Source organism: Engystomops pustulosus, chromosome 3, assembly GCF_040894005.1.
Source record: "Engystomops pustulosus chromosome 3, aEngPut4.maternal, whole genome shotgun sequence".
NCBI classification, from domain to species: Eukaryota; Metazoa; Chordata; class Amphibia; order Anura; family Leptodactylidae; genus Engystomops; species Engystomops pustulosus.
In genome coordinates this window covers 236264747-236290917 of record NC_092413.1, presented here as the reverse complement: position 1 = coordinate 236290917, position 26171 = coordinate 236264747, and the positions used below count along the sequence as shown (strand labels likewise).

The window sequence follows — 26171 nt, the reverse complement described above, 5'->3', positions numbered from 1 at the left end:
GCCTCCCCTGAAAATAAGACCTAGCGGCAGTCATTGCGGCAGCTCCCTCCACACCATACATTAGTATTAGTAAATCTTTTAGATGCTGCAGAAGGTTGTGACATGGGGAAGAATTCATGGAAGTAAATCACCGGCTCTTGTGCTGCAAATGTGATCCCAGCAGCCACCAGGATAAGATGGGGTCATTTCTGGAAAGTGCTTTTACTAAACACGAGAGACTGGGGCCAATGATTCTAATAGAAATGGAGTCACAAGAAATACAGCAGGAAAAGGATGTTAGAGAAGTTGATCTTTTGTTCAACGATAAATGTAAATTCCTGTTCAGGGAAAAATAAGAATCCCCTGAAAATAAGACCTAGCGCCTCTTTAGGAGCAAAAATTAATATAAGACAGTCTTATTTTCGGGGAAACTGGGTAGTAGTAGCTATAGGCGGCGAGTGTCTGTGCGCTAGCGGCAGCTATAGGCGGCGAGTGTCTGTGCGCTAGCGGCAGCTATAGGCGGCGAGTGTCTGTGCGCTAGCGGCAGCTATAGGCGGCGAGTGTCTGTGCGCTAGCGGCAGCTATAGGCGGCGAGTGTCTGTGCGCTAGCGGCAGCTATAGGCGGCGAGTGTCTGTGCGCTAGCGGCAGCTATAGGCGGCGAGTGTCTGTGCGCTAGCGGCAGCTATAGGCGGCGAGTGTCTGTGCGCTAGCGGCAGCTATAGGCGGCGAGTGTCTGTGCGCTAGCGGCAGCTATAGGCGGCGAGTGTCTGTGCGCTAGCGGCAGCTATAGGCGGCGAGTGTCTGTGCGCTAGCGGCAGCTATAGGCGGCGAGTGTCTGTGCGCTAGCGGCAGCTATAGGCGGCGAGTGTCTGTGCGCTAGCGGCAGCTATAGGCGGCGAGTGTCTGTGCGCTAGCGGCAGCTATAGGCGGCGAGTGTCTGTGCGCTAGCGGCAGCTATAGGCGGCGAGTGTCTGTGCGCTAGCGGCAGCTATAGGCGGCGAGTGTCTGTGCGCTAGCGGCAGCTATAGGCGGCGAGTGTCTGTGCGCTAGCGGCAGCTATAGGCGGCGAGTGTCTGTGCGCTAGCGGCAGCTATAGGCGGCGAGTGTCTGTGCGCTAGCGGCAGCTATAGGCGGCGAGTGTCTGTGCGTCTATAGGCTTGTACTGGTCCGAAGATTTTGAAAGGTTGTAAGAGGCTGAGACAACCCCATCCATCAGCAGTTGTGACTGGGAGCAGAACCCTTTCCCATCGCCAGACTCTTATTGCATCTCCAGGTGGATATGATCGGGGCTCCGGGCCCATTATCACATTATAAACCAGAACAAGGAGGCCTCCAGTGGTGCTGCTATATATTGTGGCGCAGGTTTATTACCAAAAGAAAGATAAACGTCAACCACTCTTCTTAATCCAACTTATCTCACAGGAAGGATGGCGTGAGAACTAAGAAAACTCCTCACAACCTGGCACAGCATGATCCTACCAGGTTATACAGGGGAGAATAGTCCAGCACCTGGCACAGCATGATCCTACCAGGTTATACAGGGGAGAATAGTCCAGCACCTAGCACAGCATGATCCTGCCAGGTTATACAGGAAGGAATAGTCCAGCACCTGGCACAGCATGATCCTACCAGGTTATACAGGGGAGAATAGTCCGGCACCTGGCACAGCATGATCCTACCGGGTTATACAGGTGAGAATAGTCCAGCACCTGGCATAGCATGATCCCACCAGGTTATACAGGTGAGAATAGTCCAGCACCTGGCATAGCATGATCCCACCAGGTTATACAGGTGAGAATAGTCCAGCACCTGGCACAGCATGATCCTACCAGGTTATACAGGTGAGAACAGTCCAGCACCTGGCACAGCATGATCCTACCGGGTTATACAGGTGAGAATAGTCCAGCATCTGGCACAGCATGATCCTACCAGGTTATATAGGGGAGAATAGTCCAGCATCTGGCACAACAGGATCCTACCAGCTTATATAGGGGAGAATAGTCCAGCACCTGGTACAGCATGATCCTACCAGGGTATACAGGGGAGAATAGTCCAGCGCCTGGCACAGCATGATCCTACCAGGTTATAAAGGGGAGAATAGTCCAGCACCTGGCACACCATGCTCCTACCAGGTTATACAGGGGAGAATAGTCCGGCACCTGGTACAGCATGATCCTACCAGTTTATAAAGGAAAGAATAGTCCAGCACCTGGCACAACAGGATCCTACCAGGTTATACAGGGGAGAATAGTCCAGCACCTGGCACAGAGTTATCCTACCAGGTTATACAGGAAGGAATAGTCCAGCACCTGGCACAGCATGCTCCTACCAGGTTATACAGGGGAGAATAGTCCAGCACCTGGCACAGCATGATCCTACCAGGTTATACAGGGGAGAATAGTCCAGCACCTGGCACAGCATGATATCACCAGATTATACAGGGGAGAATAGTCCAGCACCTGGCAGAGCATGATCCTACCAGGTTATACAGGTGAGAATAGTCCAGCACCTGGCACGGCATGATCCTACCAGGTTATACAGGTGAGAATAGTCCAGCACCTGGCACAGCATGATAGTACCAGGTTATACAGGTGAGAATAGTCCAGCACCTGGCACAGCATGATCCTACCAAGTTATACAGGGGAGAATAGTCCAGCACCTGGCACAGCATGATCGTACCAGGTTATACAGGAAGGAATAGTCCAGCACCTGGCAGAGCATGATCCTACCAGTTTATACAGGTGAGAATAGTCCAGCACCTGGCACAGCATGATCCTACCAGTTTATACAGGTGAGAATAGTCCAGCACCTGGCACAGCATGATCCTACCAAGTTATACAGGGGAGAATAGTCCAGCACCTGGCACAGCATGATCCTACCAGGTTATACAGGTGAGAATAGTCCAGCATCTGGCACAGCATGATCCTACCAGGTTATACAGGGAATAACAGTCCAGCACCTGGAACAGCATCGTCTTACCAGGTTATACAGGTGAGAACAGTCCAGCACCTGGCACAGCATGGTCCTACCAGGTTATACAGGTGAGAATAGTCCAGCACCTGGCACAGCATGATCCTACCAGGTTATACAGGAAGGAATAGTCCAGCACCTGGCACAGCACGGTCCTACCAGGTTGTACAGGTGAGAATAGTCCAGCACCTGGCACAGCATGATCCTACCAGGTTATACAGGTGAGAATAGTCCAGCACCTGGCACAGCATGATCCTACCAGGTTATACAGGGGAGAATAGTCAAGCACCTGGCACAGCATGATCCTACCAGGTTATACAGGTGAGAATAGTCCAGCACCTGGCACAGCATGATCCTACCAGGTTATACAGGTGAGAATAGTCCAGCACCTGGCACAGCATGATCCTACCAGGTTATACAGGGGAGAATAGTCCAGCACCTGGCACAGCATGATCCTACCAGGTTATACAGGTGAGAATAGTCCAGCACCTGGCACAGCATGATCGTACCAGGTTATACAGTGGAGAACAATCCAGAACATTGGACAACATGATCCTACCAGGTTACACAGTGGAGAACAGTCCAGCACCTGGAACAGCATCGTCCTACCAGGTTATACAGGGGAGAATAGTCCAGCACCTGGAACAGCATGATCCTTCCAGGTTATACAGGGGAGAATAGTCCAGCACCTGGCACAGCATGATCCTACCAGGTTATACAGGGGAGAATAGTCCAGCACCTGGCACAGCATGATCCTGCCAGGTTATACAGGTGAGAATAGTCCAGCACCTGGAACAGCATGATCCTTCCAGGTTATACAGGGGAGAATAGTCCAGCGCCTGGCACAGCATGATCCTTCCAGGTTATACAGGGGAGAATAGTCCAGCACCTGGAACAGCATGATCCTTCCAGGTTATACAGGGGAGAATAGTCCAGCACCTGGCACAGCATGATCCTACCAGGTTATACAGGTGAGAATAGTCCAGCACCTGGCACAGCATGATCCTACCAGGTTATACAGGAAGGAATAGTCCAGCACCTGGCACAGCATGGTCCTACCAGGTTATACAGGTGAGAATAGTCCAGCACCTGGCACAGCATGATCCTACCAGGTTATACAGGAAGGAATAGTCCAGCACCTGGCACAGCATGGTCCTACCAGGTTGTACAGGTGAGAATAGTCCAGCACCTGGCACAGCATGATCCTACCAGGTTATACAGGTGAGAATAGTCCAGCACCTGGCACAGCATGATCCTACCAGGTTATACAGGGGAGAATAGTCAAGCACCTGGCACAGCATGATCCTACCAGGTTATACAGGGGAGAATAGTCCAGCACCTGGCACAGCATGATCCTACCAGGTTATACAGGTGAGAATAGTCCAGCACCTGGCACAGCATGATCGTACCAGGTTATACAGTGGAGAACAATCCAGAACATTGCACAACATGATCCTACCAGGTTACACGGTGGAGAACAGTCCAGCACCTGGAACAGCATCGTCCTACCAGGTTATACAGGGGAGAATAGTCCAGCACCTGGAACAGCATGATCCTACCAGGTTATACAGGAAGGAATAGTCCAGCACCTGGCACAACAGGATCCTACCAGTTTATATAGGGGAGAATAGTCCAGCACCTGGTACAGCATGATCCTACCAGGTTATACAGGGGAGAATAGTCCAGCACCTGGCACAGCATGATCCTACCAGGTTATACAGGGGAGAATAGTCCAGCACCTGGCACAGCATGATCCTGCCAGGTTATACAGGGGAGAATAGTCCAGCACCTGGAACAGCAGGATCCTGCCAGGTTATACAGGTGAGAATAGTCCAGCACCTGGAACAGCATGATCCTACCAGGTTATACAGGGGAGAATAGTCCAGCACCTGGCACAGTATGCTCCTACCAGGTTATACAGGGGAGAATAGTCCAACACCTGGAACAGCATGATCCTGCCAGGTTATACAGGGGAGAATAGTCCAACACCTGGAACAGCATGATCCTGCCAGGTTATACAGGGGAGAATAGTCCAACACCTAGCACAGCATGATCCTGCCAGGTTATACAGGTGAGAATAGTCCAGCACCTGGAACAGCATGATCCTACCAGGTTATACAGTGGAGAATAGTCCAGCGCCTGGCACAGCATGGTCCTCCCGGGTTACACAGTGTCCAGCACCTGTAACCACAAGCTCCTCCTGTGGAATAGAGAATGCTAGCAGCAGTTGTATGGTCTCATTGAGTTCTCAGTCTGGCTCCTGCCCACAGATGGTTTCTGAAAGAACAGAAAACACGCTAAAACTTTACCAACAGGTACAGTCTACAGCCCTCCCTCCATCCAATACAGCACTGCCAAACACTACAGGTGTCTCCCCATGCACCACCCTCCATCTCCCCTCTGCTCTATCACTCACACTCACCTACAATGTTCACTCCTTCTCCTCCACGCACTCCGCAATCAGCAGCAGCTGCTGGATTTCCTGCTGTAGCTTCAGCTCTAAGACTTCTACAAGGATAGATTGCCGCAAACTCTCTTGTTGGATTCCCATCCGCTGCAGTAAACTGTCTGTCAACCTCAAGAGGGCCCGTCCTGCAAAGAAAGGCCAAAATCATTCACTGAGCAAACCTCTTACATCATCTTCCATCACTGATCGTGTCCCTCACATCCTCCACCACTGATCGTGTCCCCTCACATCCTCCACCACTGATCGTGTCCCCTCACATCCTCCACTACTGATCGTGTCCCCTCACATCCTCCACCACTGATCGTGTCCCCTCACATCCTCCACCACTGATCGTGTCTCCTCACATCCTCCACCACTGATCGTGTCCCCTCACATCCTCCACCACTGATCGTGTCCCCTCACATCCTCCACCACTGATCGTGTCCCCTCACATCCTCCACCACTGATCGTGTCCCCTCACATCCTCCACCACTGATCGTGTCCCCTCACATCCTCCACCACTGATCGTGTCCCCTCACATCCTCCACCACTGATCGTGTCCCCTCACATCCTCCACCACTGATCGTGTCCCCTCACATCCTCCACCACTGATCGTGTCCCCTCACATCCTCCACCACTGATCGTGTCCCCTCACATCCTCCACCACTGATCGTGTCCCCTCACATCCTCCACCACTGATCGTGTCCCTCACATCCTCCATCACTGATCGTGTCCCTCACATCCTCCATCACTGATCGTGCCTCCTGACATCCTCATCACACACTTATAACACTCCTGTAATATCCATGTGTTATAATAAGAGTCTCCGCACCTGAGATGTGGTGGGAATAAGCTGCCTGCACCAGACCGGCCGCATTCTGTAAGGGTCCATACTGCAGCCAGGAGCAGACATCTTTTACTGACCAGTCACTGACCGGCTTCTCCCAAATTTCCTCATCCTCTGACTCCTGTGACACAAGACTCTGGAAGAGAAAACATTGTCACCAAATGAGCCCCAGTGCACGGGCTCCAGAAGCCCCAAATGTTTTAGTGTCATTAACCTTGACTTTCAAGGGACTAACCCACTCTCACCCACCGTGGATACAGCACCCGGACTCTCTCACCCACCATGGATACAACACCCGGACTCTCTCACCCACCATGGATACAACACTCGGACTCTCTCAACCACCGTGGATACAACACCCGGACTCTCTCACCCACCGTGGATACAGCACCCGGACTCTCTCACCCACCGTGGATACAGCACCCGGACTCTCTCACCCACCATGGATACAACACCCGGACTCTCTCACCCACCATGGATACAACACCCGGACTCTCTCAACCACCATGGATACAACACCCGGACTCTCTCAACCACCATGGATACAACACCCGGACTCTCTCACCCACCATGGATACAACACCCGGACTCTCTCACCCACCATGGATACAGCACCCGGACTCTCTCACCCACCATGGATACAGCACCCGGACTCTCTCACCCACCATGGATACAGCACCCGGACTCTCTCACCCACCATGGATACAACATCCAGACTCTCTCACCCACCATGGATACAACACACGGACTCTCTCACCCACCATGGATACAACACCCGGACTCTCTCACCCACCATGGATACAACACACGGACTCTCTCACCCACCATGGATACAACACCCGGACTCTCTCACCCACCATGGATACAACACCCGGACTCTCTCACCCACCCAGAAGATAAAACAGTGTAATATAGGACTTGTACTTCAGGAGGAGATGACAGTACCTGGTTGGGGGCGGCCATGACAAGTCCAGGGACACCGGCAGGTTGTCCAATCATCAGCTGTGACTTCCCTGCTTCACCTACAAATAACAAATCATTCAGTACAACCTGGAGAATCGCTGAGGGGGGGGAGATGAGGCAGAGAGTGGGAGCTGCCCGGAGATATCCGGCACCAGGAGATGGGAGGAGGAACAGTCCTCCTGCACAGGCCAGGGGTGGACCCTCACATTTATCCCTCACACTCACCCCAGTATAAACCAGCATTCTCACTCACCCCAGTATACCACCAGCACTCACCCCAGTATACCACCAGCACTCGCCCCAGTATACCACCAGCCCTCGCACTCACCCCAGTATACCACCAGCACTCGCACTCACCCCAGTATACCACCAGCACACGCACTCACCCCAGTATACCACCAGCACTCGCACTCACCCCAGTATACCACCAGCACTCTCACAGACCTTCCCACCTGTTGCTGTCTGCGCAGGTATGTGGGGAGTTATTGATCGCACAGGGTCAGGGTACGGGGAGGAGGAGATGTGACTGGGTGATACATATGGAGCTGCTATGATCCCTACAATACACGAGACAGCGAATCGCTTGTCCATAGATTGTTCCCCTCCCTCAGTAACTCCCCGTTCTTCATTATCTTATGACAGAACAATATCCTCAAGTAGATATAAAAGCAAACAGTGAAAGTGAGAGGAGGTCACACGGAGAGGAGGATCAGGACTAGTGAGGGGGATGAGCTCAAATGGTAGAGCGCTTGCTTAGCATGCGAGAGGTAGCGGGATCGATGCCCGCATCCTCCAGCTTTGTCCTTTTGCAGCCTTTTTCAAAATAGGGAGCAATCGTGTCCTGCTCGCCAGGTCGTGACACTGAGAAGTAAGGCTAGTAAGCACGCACCCAGGGCTTCCCCCAAGCCTTCGATAGCTCAGCTGGTAGAGCGGAGGACTGTAGTACTTTAATAGCAATCCTTAGGTCGCTGGTTCAATTCCGGCTCGAAGGAGATTTTTTTTTTGTTGGTATCCTTTCATTTTGCACGTTTATTAAGCTGGCAGCAAGCACTTTTCTGCTGTGCTTCTTCTCTTCCATCTGAAGAACCTTCTTCTTCCATGTGTGCTTTAGATATTGAAACTGGCCAGTTAGACGGAGCTCTTAATTGAAGTTGTAGCTGAGCCACTCAAGCTGCAGGCGGAAGCAAAAGAGGACTGCGTCCCTGGGTGGGCTCAAACCACCAACCTTTCGGTTAACAGCCGAACGCGCTAACTGATTGCGCCACAGAGACACGGAAGCTGCTTGCCTGGGGTTCCAGTTTCAGGCAGGTCAATGGCCTATGTGTATGGGCGTAAACAGGCTACAGCTACCCCCTCCACAAGGACTCACCACATGCTGCAAGCAGGAAGTCAGGGAATGTGAAAAACTTATAAAGAACTGAAATTATTCAGAATATTGACAAAGGAATTGACTCTCTCCACTTGCCAGTTTGTCTGTGGATGATAGGCATAGGAGAAGTCCAGCTCAACTTGCAGTTGGTTGCACAATGAACCCCAAAACCTGGAAACAAACTGGACCCCTCGCTCTGAGACAACGTGCTGAGAAAGTCCATGAAGCCGGAAGATGTGGAGAAAGGACAAAATAAACAGCATTTTAGAGAAGCGGTCTGCAACCACCCAGATGATGGTATTAGTCCATAAAGTCCATGGCTACGTGAGTCCAGGAGCAGCTGGGTATAGGCAGTGGAAGGGCCAGTGCTGGCTTGAGATGTGTTGACCTATTTTGGGCACACAGGAAGTGCAGGAACTCACAAAGCCTCATATATCCTTGACCAGACCTGGCCACCACCAGAAATGAGAGATGACACCCCAGGGTGCCCAGCCACATAAGAGCAATGTCCCCAAAATCCTCTTCCGAAACGCAGGTTGGACATAGGTCTTGCCAGGAGGAACAACAAGCGACACTGGCGGTTCAGGAGGAACAATATGTCGAAGAGCTAGTTCTTCCCCAATTACATCGGAAGACCGAGAGAGGGCATCATCTTTGCCATTCTTCTCTGCTGGATGGAAACAAATCAGGAAGTTAAAGCGAGAGAAGAAGAGGGACCAACGAGCCTGCCGTGGATGAAGACGCTCAGCAGACTGGAGGTATAAGGAGCTTCTTGTGATCTGTATAGATATAGACCAGATCACGAGCTCCTTCTAGAAGATAACACCACTCTTCAAAAGGCAAGTTTTATGGCCAGAAGCTCCCGATCACCTATGGAATAATTTCTCTCTGCGGCTGAGAAGATTTTTGAGAAGAAGCCGCAGTTGAGAGTTCGGCCATTGGGACCTTTCTGGGTGAGAACGGGTCATGCTCCAACCAAGGAGGCGTCAACCTCTAGCAGGAACGTTTTCTCTGTATCAGGCCATGTGAGAACAGGAGCAGAGGCAAAGGCAGACTTCATCTTGGAGAAAGCTTCTTCAGCTGCCGGAAACCAAAGCTTAGGATCGCCGTTTTTCTTGGTAAGCGCCACAATTGGAGATACAAGGGAGGAAAAGTGTGGTATGAACTGCCGGTAGTAATTAGCAAAGCCCAGGAATCTTTGGATGGACCGAAGTCCCACTGGGCCATGCCACTGAAGAAACGCAGACAATTTTGTGGGATCCATTGGTAGTCACTCGTCAGAGATGGTATAGGAAGGGTGACTCTTGATTTAATAGGCACTTCTCAAACTTGGCATATAGGTGATTGGCCCTTGGGACTCAAAGTCTGCAGAAAAACACCAGAATATCGTCCAGGTAGACCATGACACAAGTATACAGCAATGTCTTTGACAAACTCCTGGAATACGACACTGCATTGCAGAGTCCAAACAGCATGACAAGATACAAGTGTCCATCACATGTATTGAAGGCGGTCTTCCATTCATCGCCTTCACGAATACAAATGAGATTATACGCCCCGAAGACCATGGCTCCTTGTAGTGGGTAGTGGGTAGAGGTTCTTCACTGTAATTTTGTTGAGGCCACAATAGTCAATGCATGGGAGCAGCAAACCGTCCTCCTTGGCCATGAAGAAGAACCCAGCACCAGGGGAAGAGGATTTGCACATGAACCTCTTCTGCAGATTCTCCTTCACATAGGCTGACATAGCTGCAGTCTCAGGCACAGAAAGTGGGTACCCCGAACCACGTAGAGGAGACCGGCAACCGGTCTGTAGGACAGTCGTAGGGACGGTGCGGTGGCAGAGTACCCACTTGCTTCTCCGAGCAGACATCAGCAAAGTCCAAATATGAAGCAGGCATTCCAGTCCCCAATGAAGACCTTCCCCAGTCTGCCAGTTGACCACAGGTGCGTGGTGCTGCAACCACGGAAGACCCAGAAGACTGGGACCGGGGTAGCACATAAAACAACAGTCTCTCCTTGTGCGTGCAATGCCCCGACTTGCAGACATAGAGGCTCGGTGCACTACTGGACCAGATCGCAGAGGATCTGCCTACTGATGGATGAGATGACCTGAGGCTTCTCAAGATGGACCACAGGAAGATGATGCTGGGAAACCAGGGCAGCATCCACGAAATTTCTTGCAGAGCCAGAATCCCAAAGTGATTCCCAAAGTGCTCCAGGCTAGCACAGTAGAGACAAGAGATTCTCCTGTCGTGTGGCTCTTGGGGTGTCAGATGAGCTTTATTCACCTGCATGGCCTCCTCTGCAGCAGACAAGGTGTTCTTTGGAAAACTGGATCCAAGCGAGGCAGACGACGGGTCTTGATCTGCGTTTGGTCTGGGCGCTGTTCCTCCAAACGCTCTGAGAACTGGATGTCATTCTGAGTGGCCAGGGAGATGAGGTCAATCAGAGAAGACGGAAGATCCCGCGCAGACAGCATCTTTGATACGGCTTGACAGTCCTTTCTTAAAGGTGGCCATGGCCGCTTCATTCCAAAGAAAGCTTGGAAGCCAGAGTACGGAATTGAACCGGGTAGTCGCCAACATACAAGTCCCCTTGGCACAAATTCAACAGAGTGGTTTCATCAGAAGATGGCCCGGTCTTGTTCCTAAAAGATGGACCAGAATTCTGTGAGGAAGCAGTGATGTTGGCACATTGCGGTCCCAGAGGGGGGTGGCCCATGCCAGGGCTTTCCCGGAGAGTAAGCTGACCACCTTAGACCACCCTGTGGCGAACTGCGTCGGCATCAGCTTGTTGTGCAGTGAGCACTGGGTGATAAAGCCCCTGCATGACTTGGGGTGTCATATTTGGGCGGCATGTACAAATGAGTTCTGCAGAGTTCGCTGTAGAAGAAGATGCCACAAGAGCAGGTTGCTGCTGCGGGGTGGCCAATAACTGCTGCAAGATGGTGGTGAGCTGGTTAATCTACTGGCCCTGCACAGAAATCTGTTGCGACTGCTGAGCCATGATGGTGGGGAGTTCAGGAAGTTCAGGTAGAGGTATCTTGGCGGGATCCATGGCTGAATCTTGCTGTCAGGATCAGGGGGTAGTGGTCCCACTGAACCACCACAAGCAATGATGTAAGCCAACACCTGGGAGCAGAGTCTAGGTGGCACCCATTATTCACCAGAGCCCTGGAGCAAAGCAGATTGTATTTGCCGTGATGGGATACTGTCAGCCTTGCAGGTGTGGATCCTCTGGACCACTGCAGACGATGACACAAGCCACTACCTGGGACCGGAGTCTAAGTGGTACCCGGTTTTCACCAGAGCCCGCGTCAAGGCGGGTTAGACAAGCTGCGGCGTGGTACCACCAGGTCGTTCCTCAGGCGTGACTTGTCTGCAGTGGTGGCCAAGGTAGAAGTACAGAGACGGCTGACAATCTCGTGGTAGAAGTCCAGGCACAAGGTCAGGGCAGGCGGCAGAGGTGCAACGTCTCTAAAAATATCATTAACAAACTCCTGGAATACCGCTGGAGCATTGCAGAGACCAAAGGGCATTACCAAATAATCAAAATGCCCGTCACGAGTATTGAAAGCTGTCTTCCACTCATCGCCCTCCCGAATTCGGATGAGATTATATGCTCCTCGCAGATCCAGCTTGGTAAACACTTTGGCACCTCGTAGACGGTCAAAGAGTTCGGTGATGAGAGGCAAAGGATAGCGGTTCTTCACCGTAACCTTGTTGAGACCGATATAGTCTATGCAGGGTCGGAGGGAACCATCCTTTTTAGAGACAAAGAAAAATCCAGCTCCAGTGGGGGAGGAAGACTTGCGGATGAAACCCTTTTGCAGATTTTCCTTTATGTAAGCGGACATGGCTTCATTCTCGGGCACGGATAACGGATAAACCCGACCTCGTGGAGGAGATGTACCCGGCAGCAAATCAATTAGACAGTCATAGGGGCGATATGGAGGCAGAACCTCTGCTTGCTTCTCAGAGAAAACGTCGGCGAAGTCTCGGTAGCAAACCGGAAGGTCCTTCAAAGACTTGGCAACCACGCAAGTTAGCTTGAGAGGCACAGGGTGAGGAGCATCCAAGCAATGAGAATGGCAGTCAGGACCCCAACGTAGAACCTCCCCCGTCCTCCAATCAAGGACTGGTGAATGGAACTGCAACCACGGAAGACCTAGCAGGAGGGGCGAGGTTGAGCGTGGCAGAACCAGGAAGGACAGAGTCTCCTTATGCAGAGCACCGACTTGCATGATTATCGGCTCTGTGCGGTACCGTACTGGGTCCGAGAGAATTTGTCAAGTGGTTTGTCAAGAAGAATCACTGGAATGTGGTACCGGGAAACCAATGCAGCATCCATGAAATTCCCAGCGGAGCCGGAGTCCAGCAAGGCAGATACTTGGGTTTGATTGCCGGAACCAACGCTGAGCAGCACCGGAATCAACAGGCGTGGAGAAGCACTGTTCACACCTAGGGACGCTTCTCCCAAGAACCCTAGGTGCTGGCGTTTCCCGGGTGTTGGGGGTCGGATAGGACAAGATGCAAGGAAATGCTCAGGACTACCGCAATAGAGGCAAAAGTTTCCTTGGCGTCTTCTGATACGCTCCTGAGGAGACAATTTGGCTCTATCCACCTCCATAGACTCCTCTGCAGGTGGTACGACTGGAGACTGGAACGGTCTTTGGAAGACAGGAGCTAGTCGAGGAAAGCGTCGTGGTCGGACTGGAGTCTGCTCAAAACGTGACTCTTCAGCACGCTCCCTGAAGCGCACATCAGAGAAGATGGTAGGTCACGAGCAGCCAGAGCGTCCTTAACCTGCGAGGACAGACCTTTCTTAAAAGCTGCAGACAAGGCCGCGTCGTTCCAGGAAAGTTCAGACGCTAAGGTACGGAACTGGACCGCATACTCTCCCACGGAGCAATTCCCCTGATGTAAATTCAATAAAGCTGACTCTGCGGAGGAGGCCCGAGCCGGTTCTTCAAATACTGACCGGAATTCAGACAAAAAGGCTGCAAGAGAAGCCATAACTGGGTCGTTCCTATCCCAAAGGGGATTAGCCCAGGCCAAGGCTTTCCCCGAGAGAAGGCTGACTATAAATGCCACCTTGGATCGCTCCATGATGAATTGGGTTGGCATAAGTTCAGGGAGCACTGAGTAATAAAACTCCGGCACATCTTGGGATCGCCGTCGTACTTGCTAGGCATAGACAACCGCATTCTAGGTTCAAGAGCAGGCAGACTAGTCGGAGCAGTAGGGGTCGCAAGAGCAGCCTCAGGTACCTGTTTCTGGTTAGCTAACAGTTGCTGAAGCATGGCGGTGACCTGCTCCAGTTGATCTCGCTGAGCAGCAATCTGCCGAGACTGGTGGATCACAATAGTGGCAAGATCTGGCTTGCTGGGAGACGAAACCTCGGCGGGATCCATGGGCGGATCTTACTGTCAGGCTTGCAGGTGTGGATCTTCTGGACCACTGCAGACGATGACACAAGCCACTACCTGGGACCGGAGTCTAAGTGGTACCCGGTTTTCACCAGAGCCCGCGTCAAGGCGGGTTAGACAAGCTGCGGCGTGGTACCACCAGGTCGTTCCTCAGGCGTGACTTGTCTGCAGTGGCGGCCAAGGTAGGAGTACAGAGACGGCTGACAATCTCGTGGTAGAAGTCCAGGCACAAGGTCAGGGCAGGCGGCAGAGGCGCAACGTCAGAATCCGGTTTAGTGGTGCACTGGCCCTTAATATTTACTGAAGATGCCGCGCGCGCCCTAGGAGGCGATTCCGGAGCGGGGAGAGGTGAGTCGTGCCGGCACCGCGCCTGCGAGCCTCGGGGAGCACGGGTGAGCCCGCGACCCGCGATATGGGTCGCGGGACCACCTGTGACAGATACTACCATGTCGTTCCATAGGCGTGACTTTGCCTGCGGTGGTGGCCAAGGTGAGGTACAGAATCGGTACATTTACTAAGTCGGAAACTGCACTAAAAGTGCTTTTTCCGTGTATAAATGATGGGTGCGACCGATTCATTAATAACATGCGCCAGAAATCATGAACATGTCACTTCCCCGCTCAGGTCACCATCTTTTTCACCTTTAACATAGGGCGTGCAACACAATTTGCAACTTAAATACGGTGCTCGGCCTGAATCAGTCGGATCGACTGATGGCACGTCCCCTAATTTGTGTCACATGGAGGCAGCGCAGCTGCGCCACAGAAGTATCGCATGCAACGCAATCCCAGCGCAGACACTAAATACCTGTGCAAACCGCTTTAGCCATGAAGAATGACACAGTCTGATAAAAGTGCAGTGCAACCTTAGTAAATGTGCCCCAATGGGGGTAATGGTCCTCCTTGGTGAGTGCCTGAGGTGAACACTCGCACTGGAGCTGCGGAATATGAGGCCAGAATTCCATTTATAGGGTGTGAGGTCAAAAACATTCAGAACTTCTTAAAAGTTCATTCTCGGTGTCCGAGGATAGGAGCAGGAAAGGCAACCACGTCCTTTTTACCTCTCCCACCAGAGCGGAGAACCCACATGCACCATCTGGCTTGTTGTCCTTGTACAAATCCTACCTAGGGGTCCTGTATCTTACGTTATGGGGTTCTGTATTTTTACTTCATTTCTTAATAAGAGGCTCCAGGGAGCAAGGAGTGAGGTTCCCCATGGGAGTGAAGGCTGTTTGGCATGCCAAGGGTAAGAACTTCCCTGCAGATGATGAGCAGATCTTTGTAGTTGGGGGATATTTAAAGGGCTGATCCAGGAGACAGATGCCTGTGGGATCTTAGGTTGATCCAGTGTGGACAACAGTGACACAGAAATCACAGGAATGTAAGTGCAATGGTTTGACTTGTCCATCTCTGAACTAAGGGTTATAAAAGATATGATGAATGTGAACAGGAACACATGCCGCAACTTGTTCTCTCTGAAAGGCGCATCAAACATCTCCAGTATCATCTTTACTTGTCCTTCACACCCGCCTCCTATTAGAAGTAAGTTAGAACACGTCCAGCCGCCACCATCTGCTCATATATATGAGGCATGTACGTAGGAGGAGAACGTAGGCTGGAAGAAGGAGCCAAGATACAGGGACACAAGTCAGACCAGACGGTAAAGATTGGATATCACATTCCAGAGAACTGGTGCAGCAAGAAAAGAGTCTAAGAGGCAGAAGTGGGAGTTAGGAGGTGGTGGGTGTAATGTAGAGCATGGGTATGGTGGAAGATAGGGACAACTCAGGAGATGTAGTCCTGGGGATCGGCTGTCAGGATTGACTCTCAGTAATGACTCGATGGCCTCATGCACATGACTATGTATTTTGCAGACCTGTTTTTGCATCCGTTTTCTGAACACAAAAACCGTGCTGCCCTCAACGTCCCCCACAAGGACACAAGTAACAAGGTGATATCTGGACTCACAGAATCTGATGAGGACATCATAAGTAACAGACGATGATGGCAGTAACCATAACAGAAGCATCTCCCTATGACTGCCCCAGTCCTCATGGTTGCTGGGCCGGCGCCAGCACAAGGCATTCCCAGGGCTGCTCTTTTACTTTCTGAATTTTTAATGCCGCCATGTGAGTTCACTGCAAAGGGGCCACTGAGGGTCTGCCGCCCAGGGGCCCACTGAAAGTTGTAGCCCACCCTGCACTGAATGTAAGTTCTCCATCGGGCAATGGTGACACTACTCACCAGTAAACTCCAATACAGAAAAGGACAAACTCGGGACTACAAGAGATGTTTCTATTCCAGGGCTACCTACTCACTGGTTTCTCTAATTGAGGAAATGTGTAGGACATCACTAAACAAGTGTGACTCCACTGAATACATGGGACATTGCAGGTCTGTAGACCATGATGTACATGGACAACCCACCACCAAAGGTGATTATGAAGTTACCTTATATGAGAGCTGGTCCTCGTCTTCTCTATTAGCTGACGCTCATCGCTGACCACGTCTCCCTCATGCTTTCTGTAAGAAGGTCTGAAACATTGTGAGTCTATCCTCACCATCTCCATGTCCCATGTCTCTGGCAGTCATCTATGGTCCTCATGGAGCGTAGTCCTCTCTGTGCCCAGTCTCCACACACTATGTCCTCATGGAGCGTAGTCCTCTCTGTGCCCAGTCTCCATACACTATGTCCTCATGGAGCATAGTCCTCTCTGTGCCCAGTCTCCACACACTATGTCCTCATGGAGCGTAGTCCTCTCTGTGCCCAGTCTCCACACACTATGTCCTCATGGAGCGTAGTCCTCTCTGTGCCCAGTCTCCACACACTATGTCCTCATGGAGCGTAGTCCTCTCTGTGCCCAGTCTCCACACACTATGTCCTCATGGAGCGTAGTCCTCTCTGTGTCCAGTCTCCACACACTATGTCCTCATGGAGCGTAGTCCTCTCTGTGCCCAGTCTCCATACACTATGTCCTCATGGAGCGTAGTCCTCTCTGTGCCCAGTCTCCATACACTATGTCCTCATGGAGCGTAGTCCTCTCTGTGCCCAGTCTCCATACACTATATCCTCATGGAGCGTAGTCCTCTCTGTGCCCAGTCTCCACACACTATGTCCTCATGGAGCGTAGTCCTCTCTGTGCCCAGTCTCCATACACTATGTCCTCATGGAGCGTAGTCCTCTCTGTGCCCAGTCTCCACACACTATGTTCTCATGGAGCGTAGTCCTCTCTGTGCCCAGTCTCCACACACTATGTCCTCATGGAGCGTAGTCCTCTCTGTGCCAAGTCTCCACACACTATGTCCTCATGGAGCGTAGTCCTCTCTGTGCCCAGTCTCCATACACTATGTCCTCATGGAGCGTAGTCCTCTCTGTGCCCAGTCTCCATACACTATGTCCTCATGGAGCATAGTCCTCTCTGTGCCCAGTCTCCATACACTATGTCCTCATGGAGCGTAGTCCTCTCTGTGCCCAGTCTCCACACACTATGTCCTCATGGAGCGTAGTCCTCTATGTGCCCAGTCTCCATACACTATGTCCTCATGGAGCGCAGTCCTCTCTGTGCCCAGTCTCCACACACTATGTCCTCATGGAGCGTAGTCCTCTATGTGCCCAGTCTCCATACACTATGTCCTCATGGAGCGTAGTCCTCTCTTTATCATGTGTCCAGTCTCCATACACTATGTCCTCATGGAGCGTAGTCCTCTCTGTGCCCAGTCTCCATACATTATGTCCTCATGGAGCGTAGTCCTCTCTGTTCCCAGTCTCCATACACTATGTCCTCATGGAGCGTAGTCCTCTCTGTGCCCAGTCTCCACACACTATGTCCTCATGGAGCGTAGTCCTCTCTGTGCCCAGTCTCCATACACTATGTCCTCATGGAGCGCAGTCCTCTCTGTGCCCAGTCTCCATACACTATGTCCTCATGGAGCGTAGTCCTCTGTATATCATGCGCCCAGTCTCCATACACTATGTCCTCATGGAACGTAGTCCTCTCTGTGCCCAGTCTCCATACACTATGTCCTCATGGAGCGTAGTCCTCTCTGTGCCCAGTCTCCACACACTATGTCCTCATGGAGCGTAGTCCTCTCTGTGTCCAGTCTCCACACACTATGTCCTCATGGAGCGTAGTCCTCTCTGTGCCCAGTCTCCACACACTATGTCCTCATGGAGCGTAGTCCTCTCTGTGCCCAGTCTCCACACACTATGTCCTCATGGAGCGTAGTCCTCTCTGTGCCCAGTCTCCATACACTATGTCCTCATGGAGCGTAGTCCTCTCTATATCATGTGTCCAGTCTCCATACACTATGTCCTCATGGAGCGTAGTCCTCTCTGTGTCCAGTCTCCATACACTATATCCTCATGGAGCGTAGTCCTCTCTGTGCCCAGTCTCCACACACTATGTCCTCATGGAGCGTAGTCCTCTCTGTGCCCAGTCTCCATACACTATGTCCTCATGGAGCGTAGTCCTCTCTGTGCCCAGTCTCCACACACTATGTCCTCATGGAGCGTAGTCCTCTCTGTGCCCAGTCTCCATACACTATGTCCTCATGGAGCGTAGTCCTCTGTATATCATGCGCCCAGTCTCCATACACTATGTCCTCATGGAACGTAGTCCTCTCTGTGCCCAGTCTCCATACACTATGTCCTCATGGAGCGTAGTCCTCTCTGTGCCCAGTCTCCATACACTATGTCCTCATGGAGCGTAGTCCTCTCTGTTCCCAGTCTCCATACACTATGTCCTGTGTATTATCTCCAACCTTTGGTCCTGGAGATGTGTCTTCATGTTGTCTACGACCTTATGGAGTCTTCTGTTGTACCCTCAGATATTCTTGTATATCCTCTCCAGGCCGGATACTTGTCCTACACACAGACCTGTCCCTGGCACTGAGTCTCTCGTTTCCTTTGCAGCCACACCTTACCCCGTCCGGAGCCGCCCCGCAGGTTGTCTGCTCCTCTCACCTGTCTGTGCTTGCTCAGCGTCACGCCTCTCCCCAGGAACAGCTGTGATCAGACGATCTGCACACAAATCCTGGGCCCCCGGGGCAGAACCTCACCCGGTAGCAAAGCATTTCTCTTCTCTTATTAGTCCCTGGGCTGAGCCTCCGGGGTCACCTGTGCCAGAAAATGACTCGTACAGGACTGGCGAAAACTGGGAATTGTAAAAGTGTGTTTTTACAAAAACTTTTGTTCTTTCCTAAATGACTTTATTTAGAAGGATGTTTGACTCTTATAAAATAAAGTATAAAAGAAATTGTTAAATTTCTGCAGAGAACAGGACGTAAATGAGGAGAAGCGCAGTCCTGGCTCGGGCAGCGGCTCTCCAGCATTGGGTTTTATGATATAACACAATTATTAATAATTACTACATTCACTACTGTAGGAGAAGGGATACAATATTGGCTACTGTGAGGGACTCTACTACTATATTAGCTATAGCCACTGCTATATTAACTACTTTGGTGGTGGTGGTGGGGGGGCTGTGACTATATTGGAGTTGGTGAAGGCTTAATTACCATATTGGCTATTGCCAATAACTACTGTGGGGCACTGTCACCATATTTCTTAATGTGGGGGCACCATTACTATAATAGCTACTTTTGGGGCCATGTGGCTATATTTGGCTTTTGTGTGGGCATTTTACCATATTGGCTACTGTACATGGTCTACTGTGATGATATTTTCTGTGTGGCCCTGGGACTATACTGGCTATTTGAGGGCATTGTAAGAATATTGGCTACAGTGGAGGAATTGTTACTAAATTTGTTACTGTGGGGACCCTTGTTTACATGGAGCTACAGCCCCAGCACACGGCCATACATGGAGCTACAGCCCCAGCACACGGCCATACATGGAGCTACAGCCCCAGCACATGGCCATACATGGAGCTACAGCCCCAGCACACGGCCATACATGGAGCTACAGCCCCAGCACACGGCCATACATGGAGCTACAGCCCCAGCACACGGCCATACATGGAGCTACAGCCCCAGCACACGGCCATACATGGAGCTACAGCCCCAGCACACGGCCATACATGGAGCTACAGCCCCAGCACACGGCCATACATGGAGCTACAGCCCCAGCACACGGCCATACATGGAGCTACAGCCCCAGCACACGGCCATACATGGAGCTACAGCCCCAGCACACGGCCATACATGGAGCTACAGCCCCAGCACACGGCCATACATGGAGCTACAGCCCCAGCACACGGCCATACATGGAGCTACAGCCCCAGCACACGGCCATACATGGAGCTACAGCCCCAGCACACGGCCATACATGGAGCTACAGCCCCAGCACACGGCCATACATGGAGCTACAGCCCCAGCACACGGCCATACATGGAGCTACAGCCCCAACACACGGCCATACATGGAGCTGCAGCCGCAGCACAGGGCCATTCATGGAGCTGCAGCCGCAGCACAGGGCCATACATGGAGCTGCAGCCGCAGCACACGGCCATACATGGAGCTGCAGCCGCAGCACACGGCCATACATGGAGCTACAGCCGCAGCACACGGCCATACATGGAGCTACAGCCGCAGCACACGGCCATACATGGAGCTACAGCCGCAGCACACGGCCATACATGGAGCTACAGCCGCAGCACACGGCCATACATGGAGCTACAGCCGCAGCACACGGCCATACATGGAGCTACAGCCGCAGCACACGGCCATACATGGAGCTACAGCCGCAGCACACGGCCATACATGGAGCTACAGCCGCAGCACACGGCCATACATGGAGCTACAGCCGCAGCACACGGCCATACATGGAGCTACAGCCGCAGCACACGGCCATACATGGAGCTACAGCCGCAGCACACGGCCATACATGGAGCTACAGCCGCAGCACACGGCCATACATGGAGCTACAGCCGCAGCACACGGCCATACATGGAGCTACAGCCCCAGTACACAGCTATACATGGAGCTACAGCCACAGTACACAGCCATACATGGAGCTACAGCCACAGTACACAGCCATACATGGAGCTACAGCCACAGTACACAGCCATACATGGAGCTACAGCCACAGTACACAGCCATACATGGAGCTACAGCCACAGTACACAGCCATACATGGAGCTACAGCCACAGTACACAGCCATACATGGAGCTACAGCCACAGTACACAGCCATACATGGAGCTACAGCCCCAGTACACAGCCATACATGGAGCTACAGCCACAGTACACAGCCATACATGAAGCTACAGCCACAGTACACAGCCATACATGGAGCTACAGCCACAGTACACAGCCATACATGGAGCTACAGCCACAGTACACAGCCATACATGGAGCTACAGCCCCAGTACACAGCCATACATGGAGCTACAGCCACAGTACACAGCCATACATGGAGCTACAGTCACAGTACACAGCCATACATGGAGCTACAGCCACAGTACACAGCCATACATGGAGCTACAGCCACAGTACACAGCCATACATGGAGCTACAGCCATAGTACACAGCCATACATGGAGCTACAGTCACAGTACACAGCCATACATGGAGCTACAGCCACAGCACACAGCCATACATGGAGCTACAGCCGCAGTACACAGCCATACATGGAGCTACAGCACCAGTACACAGCCATACATGGAGCTACAGACCCAGTACACAGCCATACATGGAGCTACAGCCACAGTACACAGCCATACATGGAGCTACAGCCCCAGTACACAGCTATACATGGAGCTACAGCCACAGTACACAGCCATACATGGAGCTACAGCCACAGTACCCAGCCATACATGGAGCTACAGTCACAGTACACAGCCACACATGGAGCTACAGCCACAGTACACAGCTATACATGGAGCTACAGCCACAGTACACAGCCATACATGGAGCTACAGCCACAGTACCCAGCCATACATGGAGCTACAGTCACAGTACACAGCCACACATGGAGCTACAGCCACAGTACACAGCCATACATGGAGCTACAGCCACAGTACACAGCCATACATGGAGCTACAGCCCCAGTACACAGCCATACATGGAGCTACAGCCACAGTACACAGCCATACATGGAGCTACAGCCCCAGTACACAGCTATACATGGAGCTACAGCCACAGTACACAGCCATACATGGAGCTACAGCCACAGTACCCAGCCATACATGGAGCTACAGTCACAGTACACAGCCACACATGGAGCTACAGCAGCAGTACTCAGCCATACATGGAGCTACAGCCACAGTACACAGCCATACATGGAGCTACAGTCACAGTACACAGCCACACATGGAGCTACAGCCACAGTACACAGCCATACATTAAGCTACAGCCACAGTACACAGCCATACATGGAGCTACAGCCACAGTACACAGCCATACATGGAGCTACAGCCACAGTACACAGCCATACATGGAGCTACAGCCACAGTACACAGCCATACATGGAGCTACAGCCACAGTACACAGCCATACATGGAGTGATTGTGATACCACTAGAAGGGTTTGGGGTGTCTGCCTGTTTTTGAGTATTTACCCTGTATAACACTTTCTAACCTCTCACCCAGGTGCTTACACTGCCCCCTAGTCCTCGCTCCAGTACAAAGTTCTTATGTGAGCTCCATCACATCAGCCACATGACACATCCAGATCTGCAGTCACCAGGCAGCGCTGGTCTCTGGACAGCGGCAAGGACTTTCCAGGAAAATCGCCACTACCTTTACAGGAATCACAGGGGGATCAAAGAAACCGAAGAGTGAATCAGCCGTGGTCCTGCCAGGAGGTCAGAGGTGGAGAACAAAGTCACAGAGGGCAGAGGACAGTGACCCCCAGATTGGCGCAGATTCAGACAATGCTGTCGTTTTCTCTTGGTCAGTGGGGGATATTATTGCACATTTGTTCTATGTTGTTCATTTTTGCGCAAAAATTTTAGCAATTGCCCAATTTAATTGCTATGGTGTTTGAACGACCTTTGTGCAAATATTCAACGGGCAACAAATGTATCAATGTTTGTGGGTGAGCAGCGCCGAGCAACGGGGGGTTCACTATTGTACCTCAACCCTGGAGCAGGCGTATGACGTAACGCTTCAATGATCCCAATGTATTGTCACGGGTGTCCATGCCTCAGATCACAGGCACACCTGTGCCCCTCTCCGTGGCAGCACTACCCCGTCCCCCGGCCCGCACTTACCTCTGCGTTCCTGCTCCATAGGGTGTGCATGAGCCGACTCCTGAGAATTTAAAGGGCCAGCGCATCGCTGATTGGCACTGCCACTTCCAGGTTTCCTATTTAAACCGGTGGCTCCCATGAATCCGACGGATCTTTGAGCTACCTAGCCATTGTGAAAGTCTCCCTGCGTTATTCCTGTGCTCTGTTTCCCGTTCCTGTCCCATGTTCCCTTTCCCTTCTGCTCTGATCACCCCGGATTTGGAGTCCGATCTCTGCCACCAGCCCTGACTACGTGCCTGTGCCTGACTGGGAGCCTGGACTCTGATTCTTGGCTGCCACCACGGGCTAGTCACACCTGTGAAACAACCTGGTGGCACCCCGCCGCAGCAAGACTATCCTGCTTTGTGGCGGAGTCTGGTGAAGACCAGGTGCCACTTAGATTCCGGTCCCAGGTGTCGGCTAGAACCATCTCCCACGGTGGTCCAGAGTGTCACTGACCCCAGACCCTGACAGTGTGATCCGGCCATGGACCGAGCCAAGGAGCTGTGTCGGTTACTGGCTGATCTTTCCAGTGTTGTCTCTGGAGGGTCTGCCAGCTAGCTACCGTGACTTTGCAGATGTGATTTCCAAAAAACAAGCAGAGACTTTGCCACTGCACCATCTCTATGCTTGCCCTGTGGATCTCCTGCCAGGTGCCTCTCCCCCTAGAGGCCGTGTCTATCCTCTTTCTGTTCCTGATACTGCTGCCATTTCCGGATTCATCAAGGAGAACCTGCAAAGAGGTTTCAAATGCAAGTCCTCCTCTCCAGCTGGCGCAGGGTTCTTCTTAGTTACCGAGAAGGACGGCTCCTTGCGTCCCTGCATAGACTATCGCAGGCTGAATAAGGTCACGGTTAAAAAACGCTACCCCCTGCGGTTGATTACAGAACTCATTGATCGGCTGCGCAGTTCCAGGGTGTTCTCCAAGCTGGATCTCCGTGGTGCTTATAATCTCATCTGGATCCGCAAAGGTGATGAGTGGAAGACAACGCTTAACACCCGTGATGGCCACTTTAAATATCTGGTGATGCCATTTGGACTGTGTAATGCCCCTGCTGTCTTTCAGGAATTTATGAATGACATTTTCCTGAGACCTTCTGTATACCTGTGTTGTGGTCTACCTACAGGACATCTTGGTGTATTCTCCAGTCCCATGAGGCACAAGTACGTCAAGTTCTTGACCGGGTCTGTGCCAACCCTCACTACGCCGAGCTGGAGAAATGTCAGTTTCTACAACGCAGCTTTCCATTCCTCGGCTGCATCATTTCAGACAGAGGTCTACAGATGGATCCTGCCAAACTGTCTGCAGTTCTACAATGGCCGCGCCCAGAAAGTCTGAGCCATACAGAGGTTCCTGGGTTTTGCGAACTATTATCGGCAGTTTATTCTGCATTTTTCCACTCTGTTGTCTCCCAAAGTGGCACCCACCAAGAGGGGCACCAATCCCCTGGCCTGGCCTCCTGCGGCTGAAGAGGCCTTCTCCAGGTTGAACACTGCTTTGCCTTAGCTCCTGTGCTCACAGACAAACCCTTTCATCTCGAGGTGGATGCATCCACCGTAGGAGCTGGAGCTGTGATCACCCAGAAAGGCCTTAAGGGCCAGACCATCACATGCGGCTTCTTTTCAAAGACTTTTTATCCCACAGAGAGAAATTACTCTATAAGTGACAGAACTGTTAGCCATTAAGCTTGCTCCTGAAGGAGTGGCGCTATCTACTGGAGGGAGCTCTCTCTCTCTCTTGTGTGTGTACACAGACCACAAGAACCTCTTGTACCTCCAGAAAGCCCAGCGCCTGAATCCCAGGCAAGCCTTTGCTTTTCTCAAGCTTTAATCTGTTGATTCATTTCCGTCCTGTGGACAAGAATATCAAGGCTGATGCACTGTCCTGTGCTCCGGATGTTGTTGGAGAAGAGTCAGTTCCTCGGCAAATCATCTCTCCTGAACAACTTGTTGTTGCAGCTCCAGTGGAACTTCGGCAGTTACCTCCCGGCAAGACATATGTTAGACCAGCTCTCCAGAAGAGGATTTTGTCTTGGGGACATTCGTCGCAAGTGGCTGGACACACAGGGGTGCAACGTTCCTTGGCCCTCATCTCCGGCTACTACTGGTGGCCAGACCTGGTCAAAGATGTTCAGAATTTTGTGGGATCCTGCTCCTCCTGTGCCGTAACAAAGCCTCTCATCTCAAACCAGCTGGACTGTTGCCGATGCCCAGTCGCCCGTGGTCTCACGTGGCAATGGACTTTGTCACTGATCTGCCGGTCTCCTCTGCCTCTTTCCAAGATGTCCTATTTTATTCCCCTGCCAGGTCTTCCGCCTTCTCCACGGCTTGCCAGTTTGTTCTTCAAGAATATCTTCCGGCTGCATGGTCTTCCACTGCAAATCTTGTCCGACCGATAGGTTCAGTTTGTGTTCTGGCATTCCTTGTGTAACCATCTGCAAGTCAAACTTGAATTTTCTTCTACCTACCACCCGCAGTCAAATGATCAAACAGAAAGGGTGAATCAGACTTTCGGCTGTTACCTCCACCACTTCATCTCAGCCCGTCAATTTAACTGGGCTGATCTACGACCTTGGGATGAGTTTTCCTACAATTCCCTGGACTCTGGGTCTGCGGGTGCAGCTCCGTTCTTTGTGTTCTACGGATCAATCCTTCGTCCTCCTCTTCCGCTGTCTACTCCCTCTGATGTCCCTGCGGTAGAGGATCTGGTGTAGGACCTCAAATCAAGCAGACCCCGCAGTCTCTTCTCCGAGCCACAGACCGCACCAAGACCCAGGCTGATAAGAAGCGTCTAGCTCCTCCTGTCTTTTCTCCGGATTACAAGGTGTGGTTATCATCCAGATACGTCCGGCTGAAGATTCCCAGCTGCAAACTTGGTGCCCAGTTCCTTGGTCCCTTTGAGGTAATCAAGTGCATCAACTCAGTGGCCTACAAGCTCCACCTTCCTCCATCGATGTGCATCCCGAACTCTTTCAATG

General features: G+C 51.9%; 1 protein-coding gene across 4 annotated transcripts; it reads right to left on the bottom strand.

Moving 5' to 3' along the window:
• Positions 1–4765: 4765 nt before the first annotated feature.
• LOC140122833 (sterile alpha motif domain-containing protein 12-like) lies at positions 4766–19076 on the bottom strand. Of its 4 annotated transcripts, none has more exons than XM_072144078.1 (6): positions 18766–19076; positions 16456–16527; positions 7189–7265; positions 6229–6379; positions 5373–5542; positions 4790–5227 (listed from the first exon to the last, which is right to left on the bottom strand). In XM_072144078.1, exons 3-5 carry the CDS (start codon positions 7240–7242, stop codon positions 5382–5384), a joined length of 366 nt encoding a protein of 121 aa, XP_072000179.1. In that variant the 5' UTR covers positions 7243–7265; positions 16456–16527; positions 18766–19076; the 3' UTR covers positions 4790–5227; positions 5373–5381. The 4 variants fall into 4 exon arrangements, with proteins under 4 accessions (XP_072000181.1, XP_072000180.1, XP_072000179.1 ...); XM_072144077.1 differs by having other exon boundaries at positions 16456–16539; positions 18766–19075; XM_072144080.1 differs by lacking the exon at positions 18766–19076 and having other exon boundaries at positions 4766–5150; positions 16456–16840.
• Between the last annotated feature and the right edge of the window lie 7095 nt (positions 19077–26171).

Bases quoted from the DNA above. Each gene is read 5' to 3' on its own strand.
- LOC140122833 (XM_072144078.1), bottom strand. From the start codon at position 7,242: ATGATTGGACAACCTGCCGGTGTCCCTGGACTTGTCATGGCCGCCCCC. The intron at 6,380-7,188 runs GTACTGTCATCT...TTTCTCTTCCAG, and splicing joins TCATGGCCGCCCCCAACCAG to AGTCTTGTGTCACAGGAGTC. The intron at 5,543-6,228 runs GTGCGGAGACTC...CTTTCTTTGCAG, and splicing joins TTATTCCCACCACATCTCAG to GACGGGCCCTCTTGAGGTTG.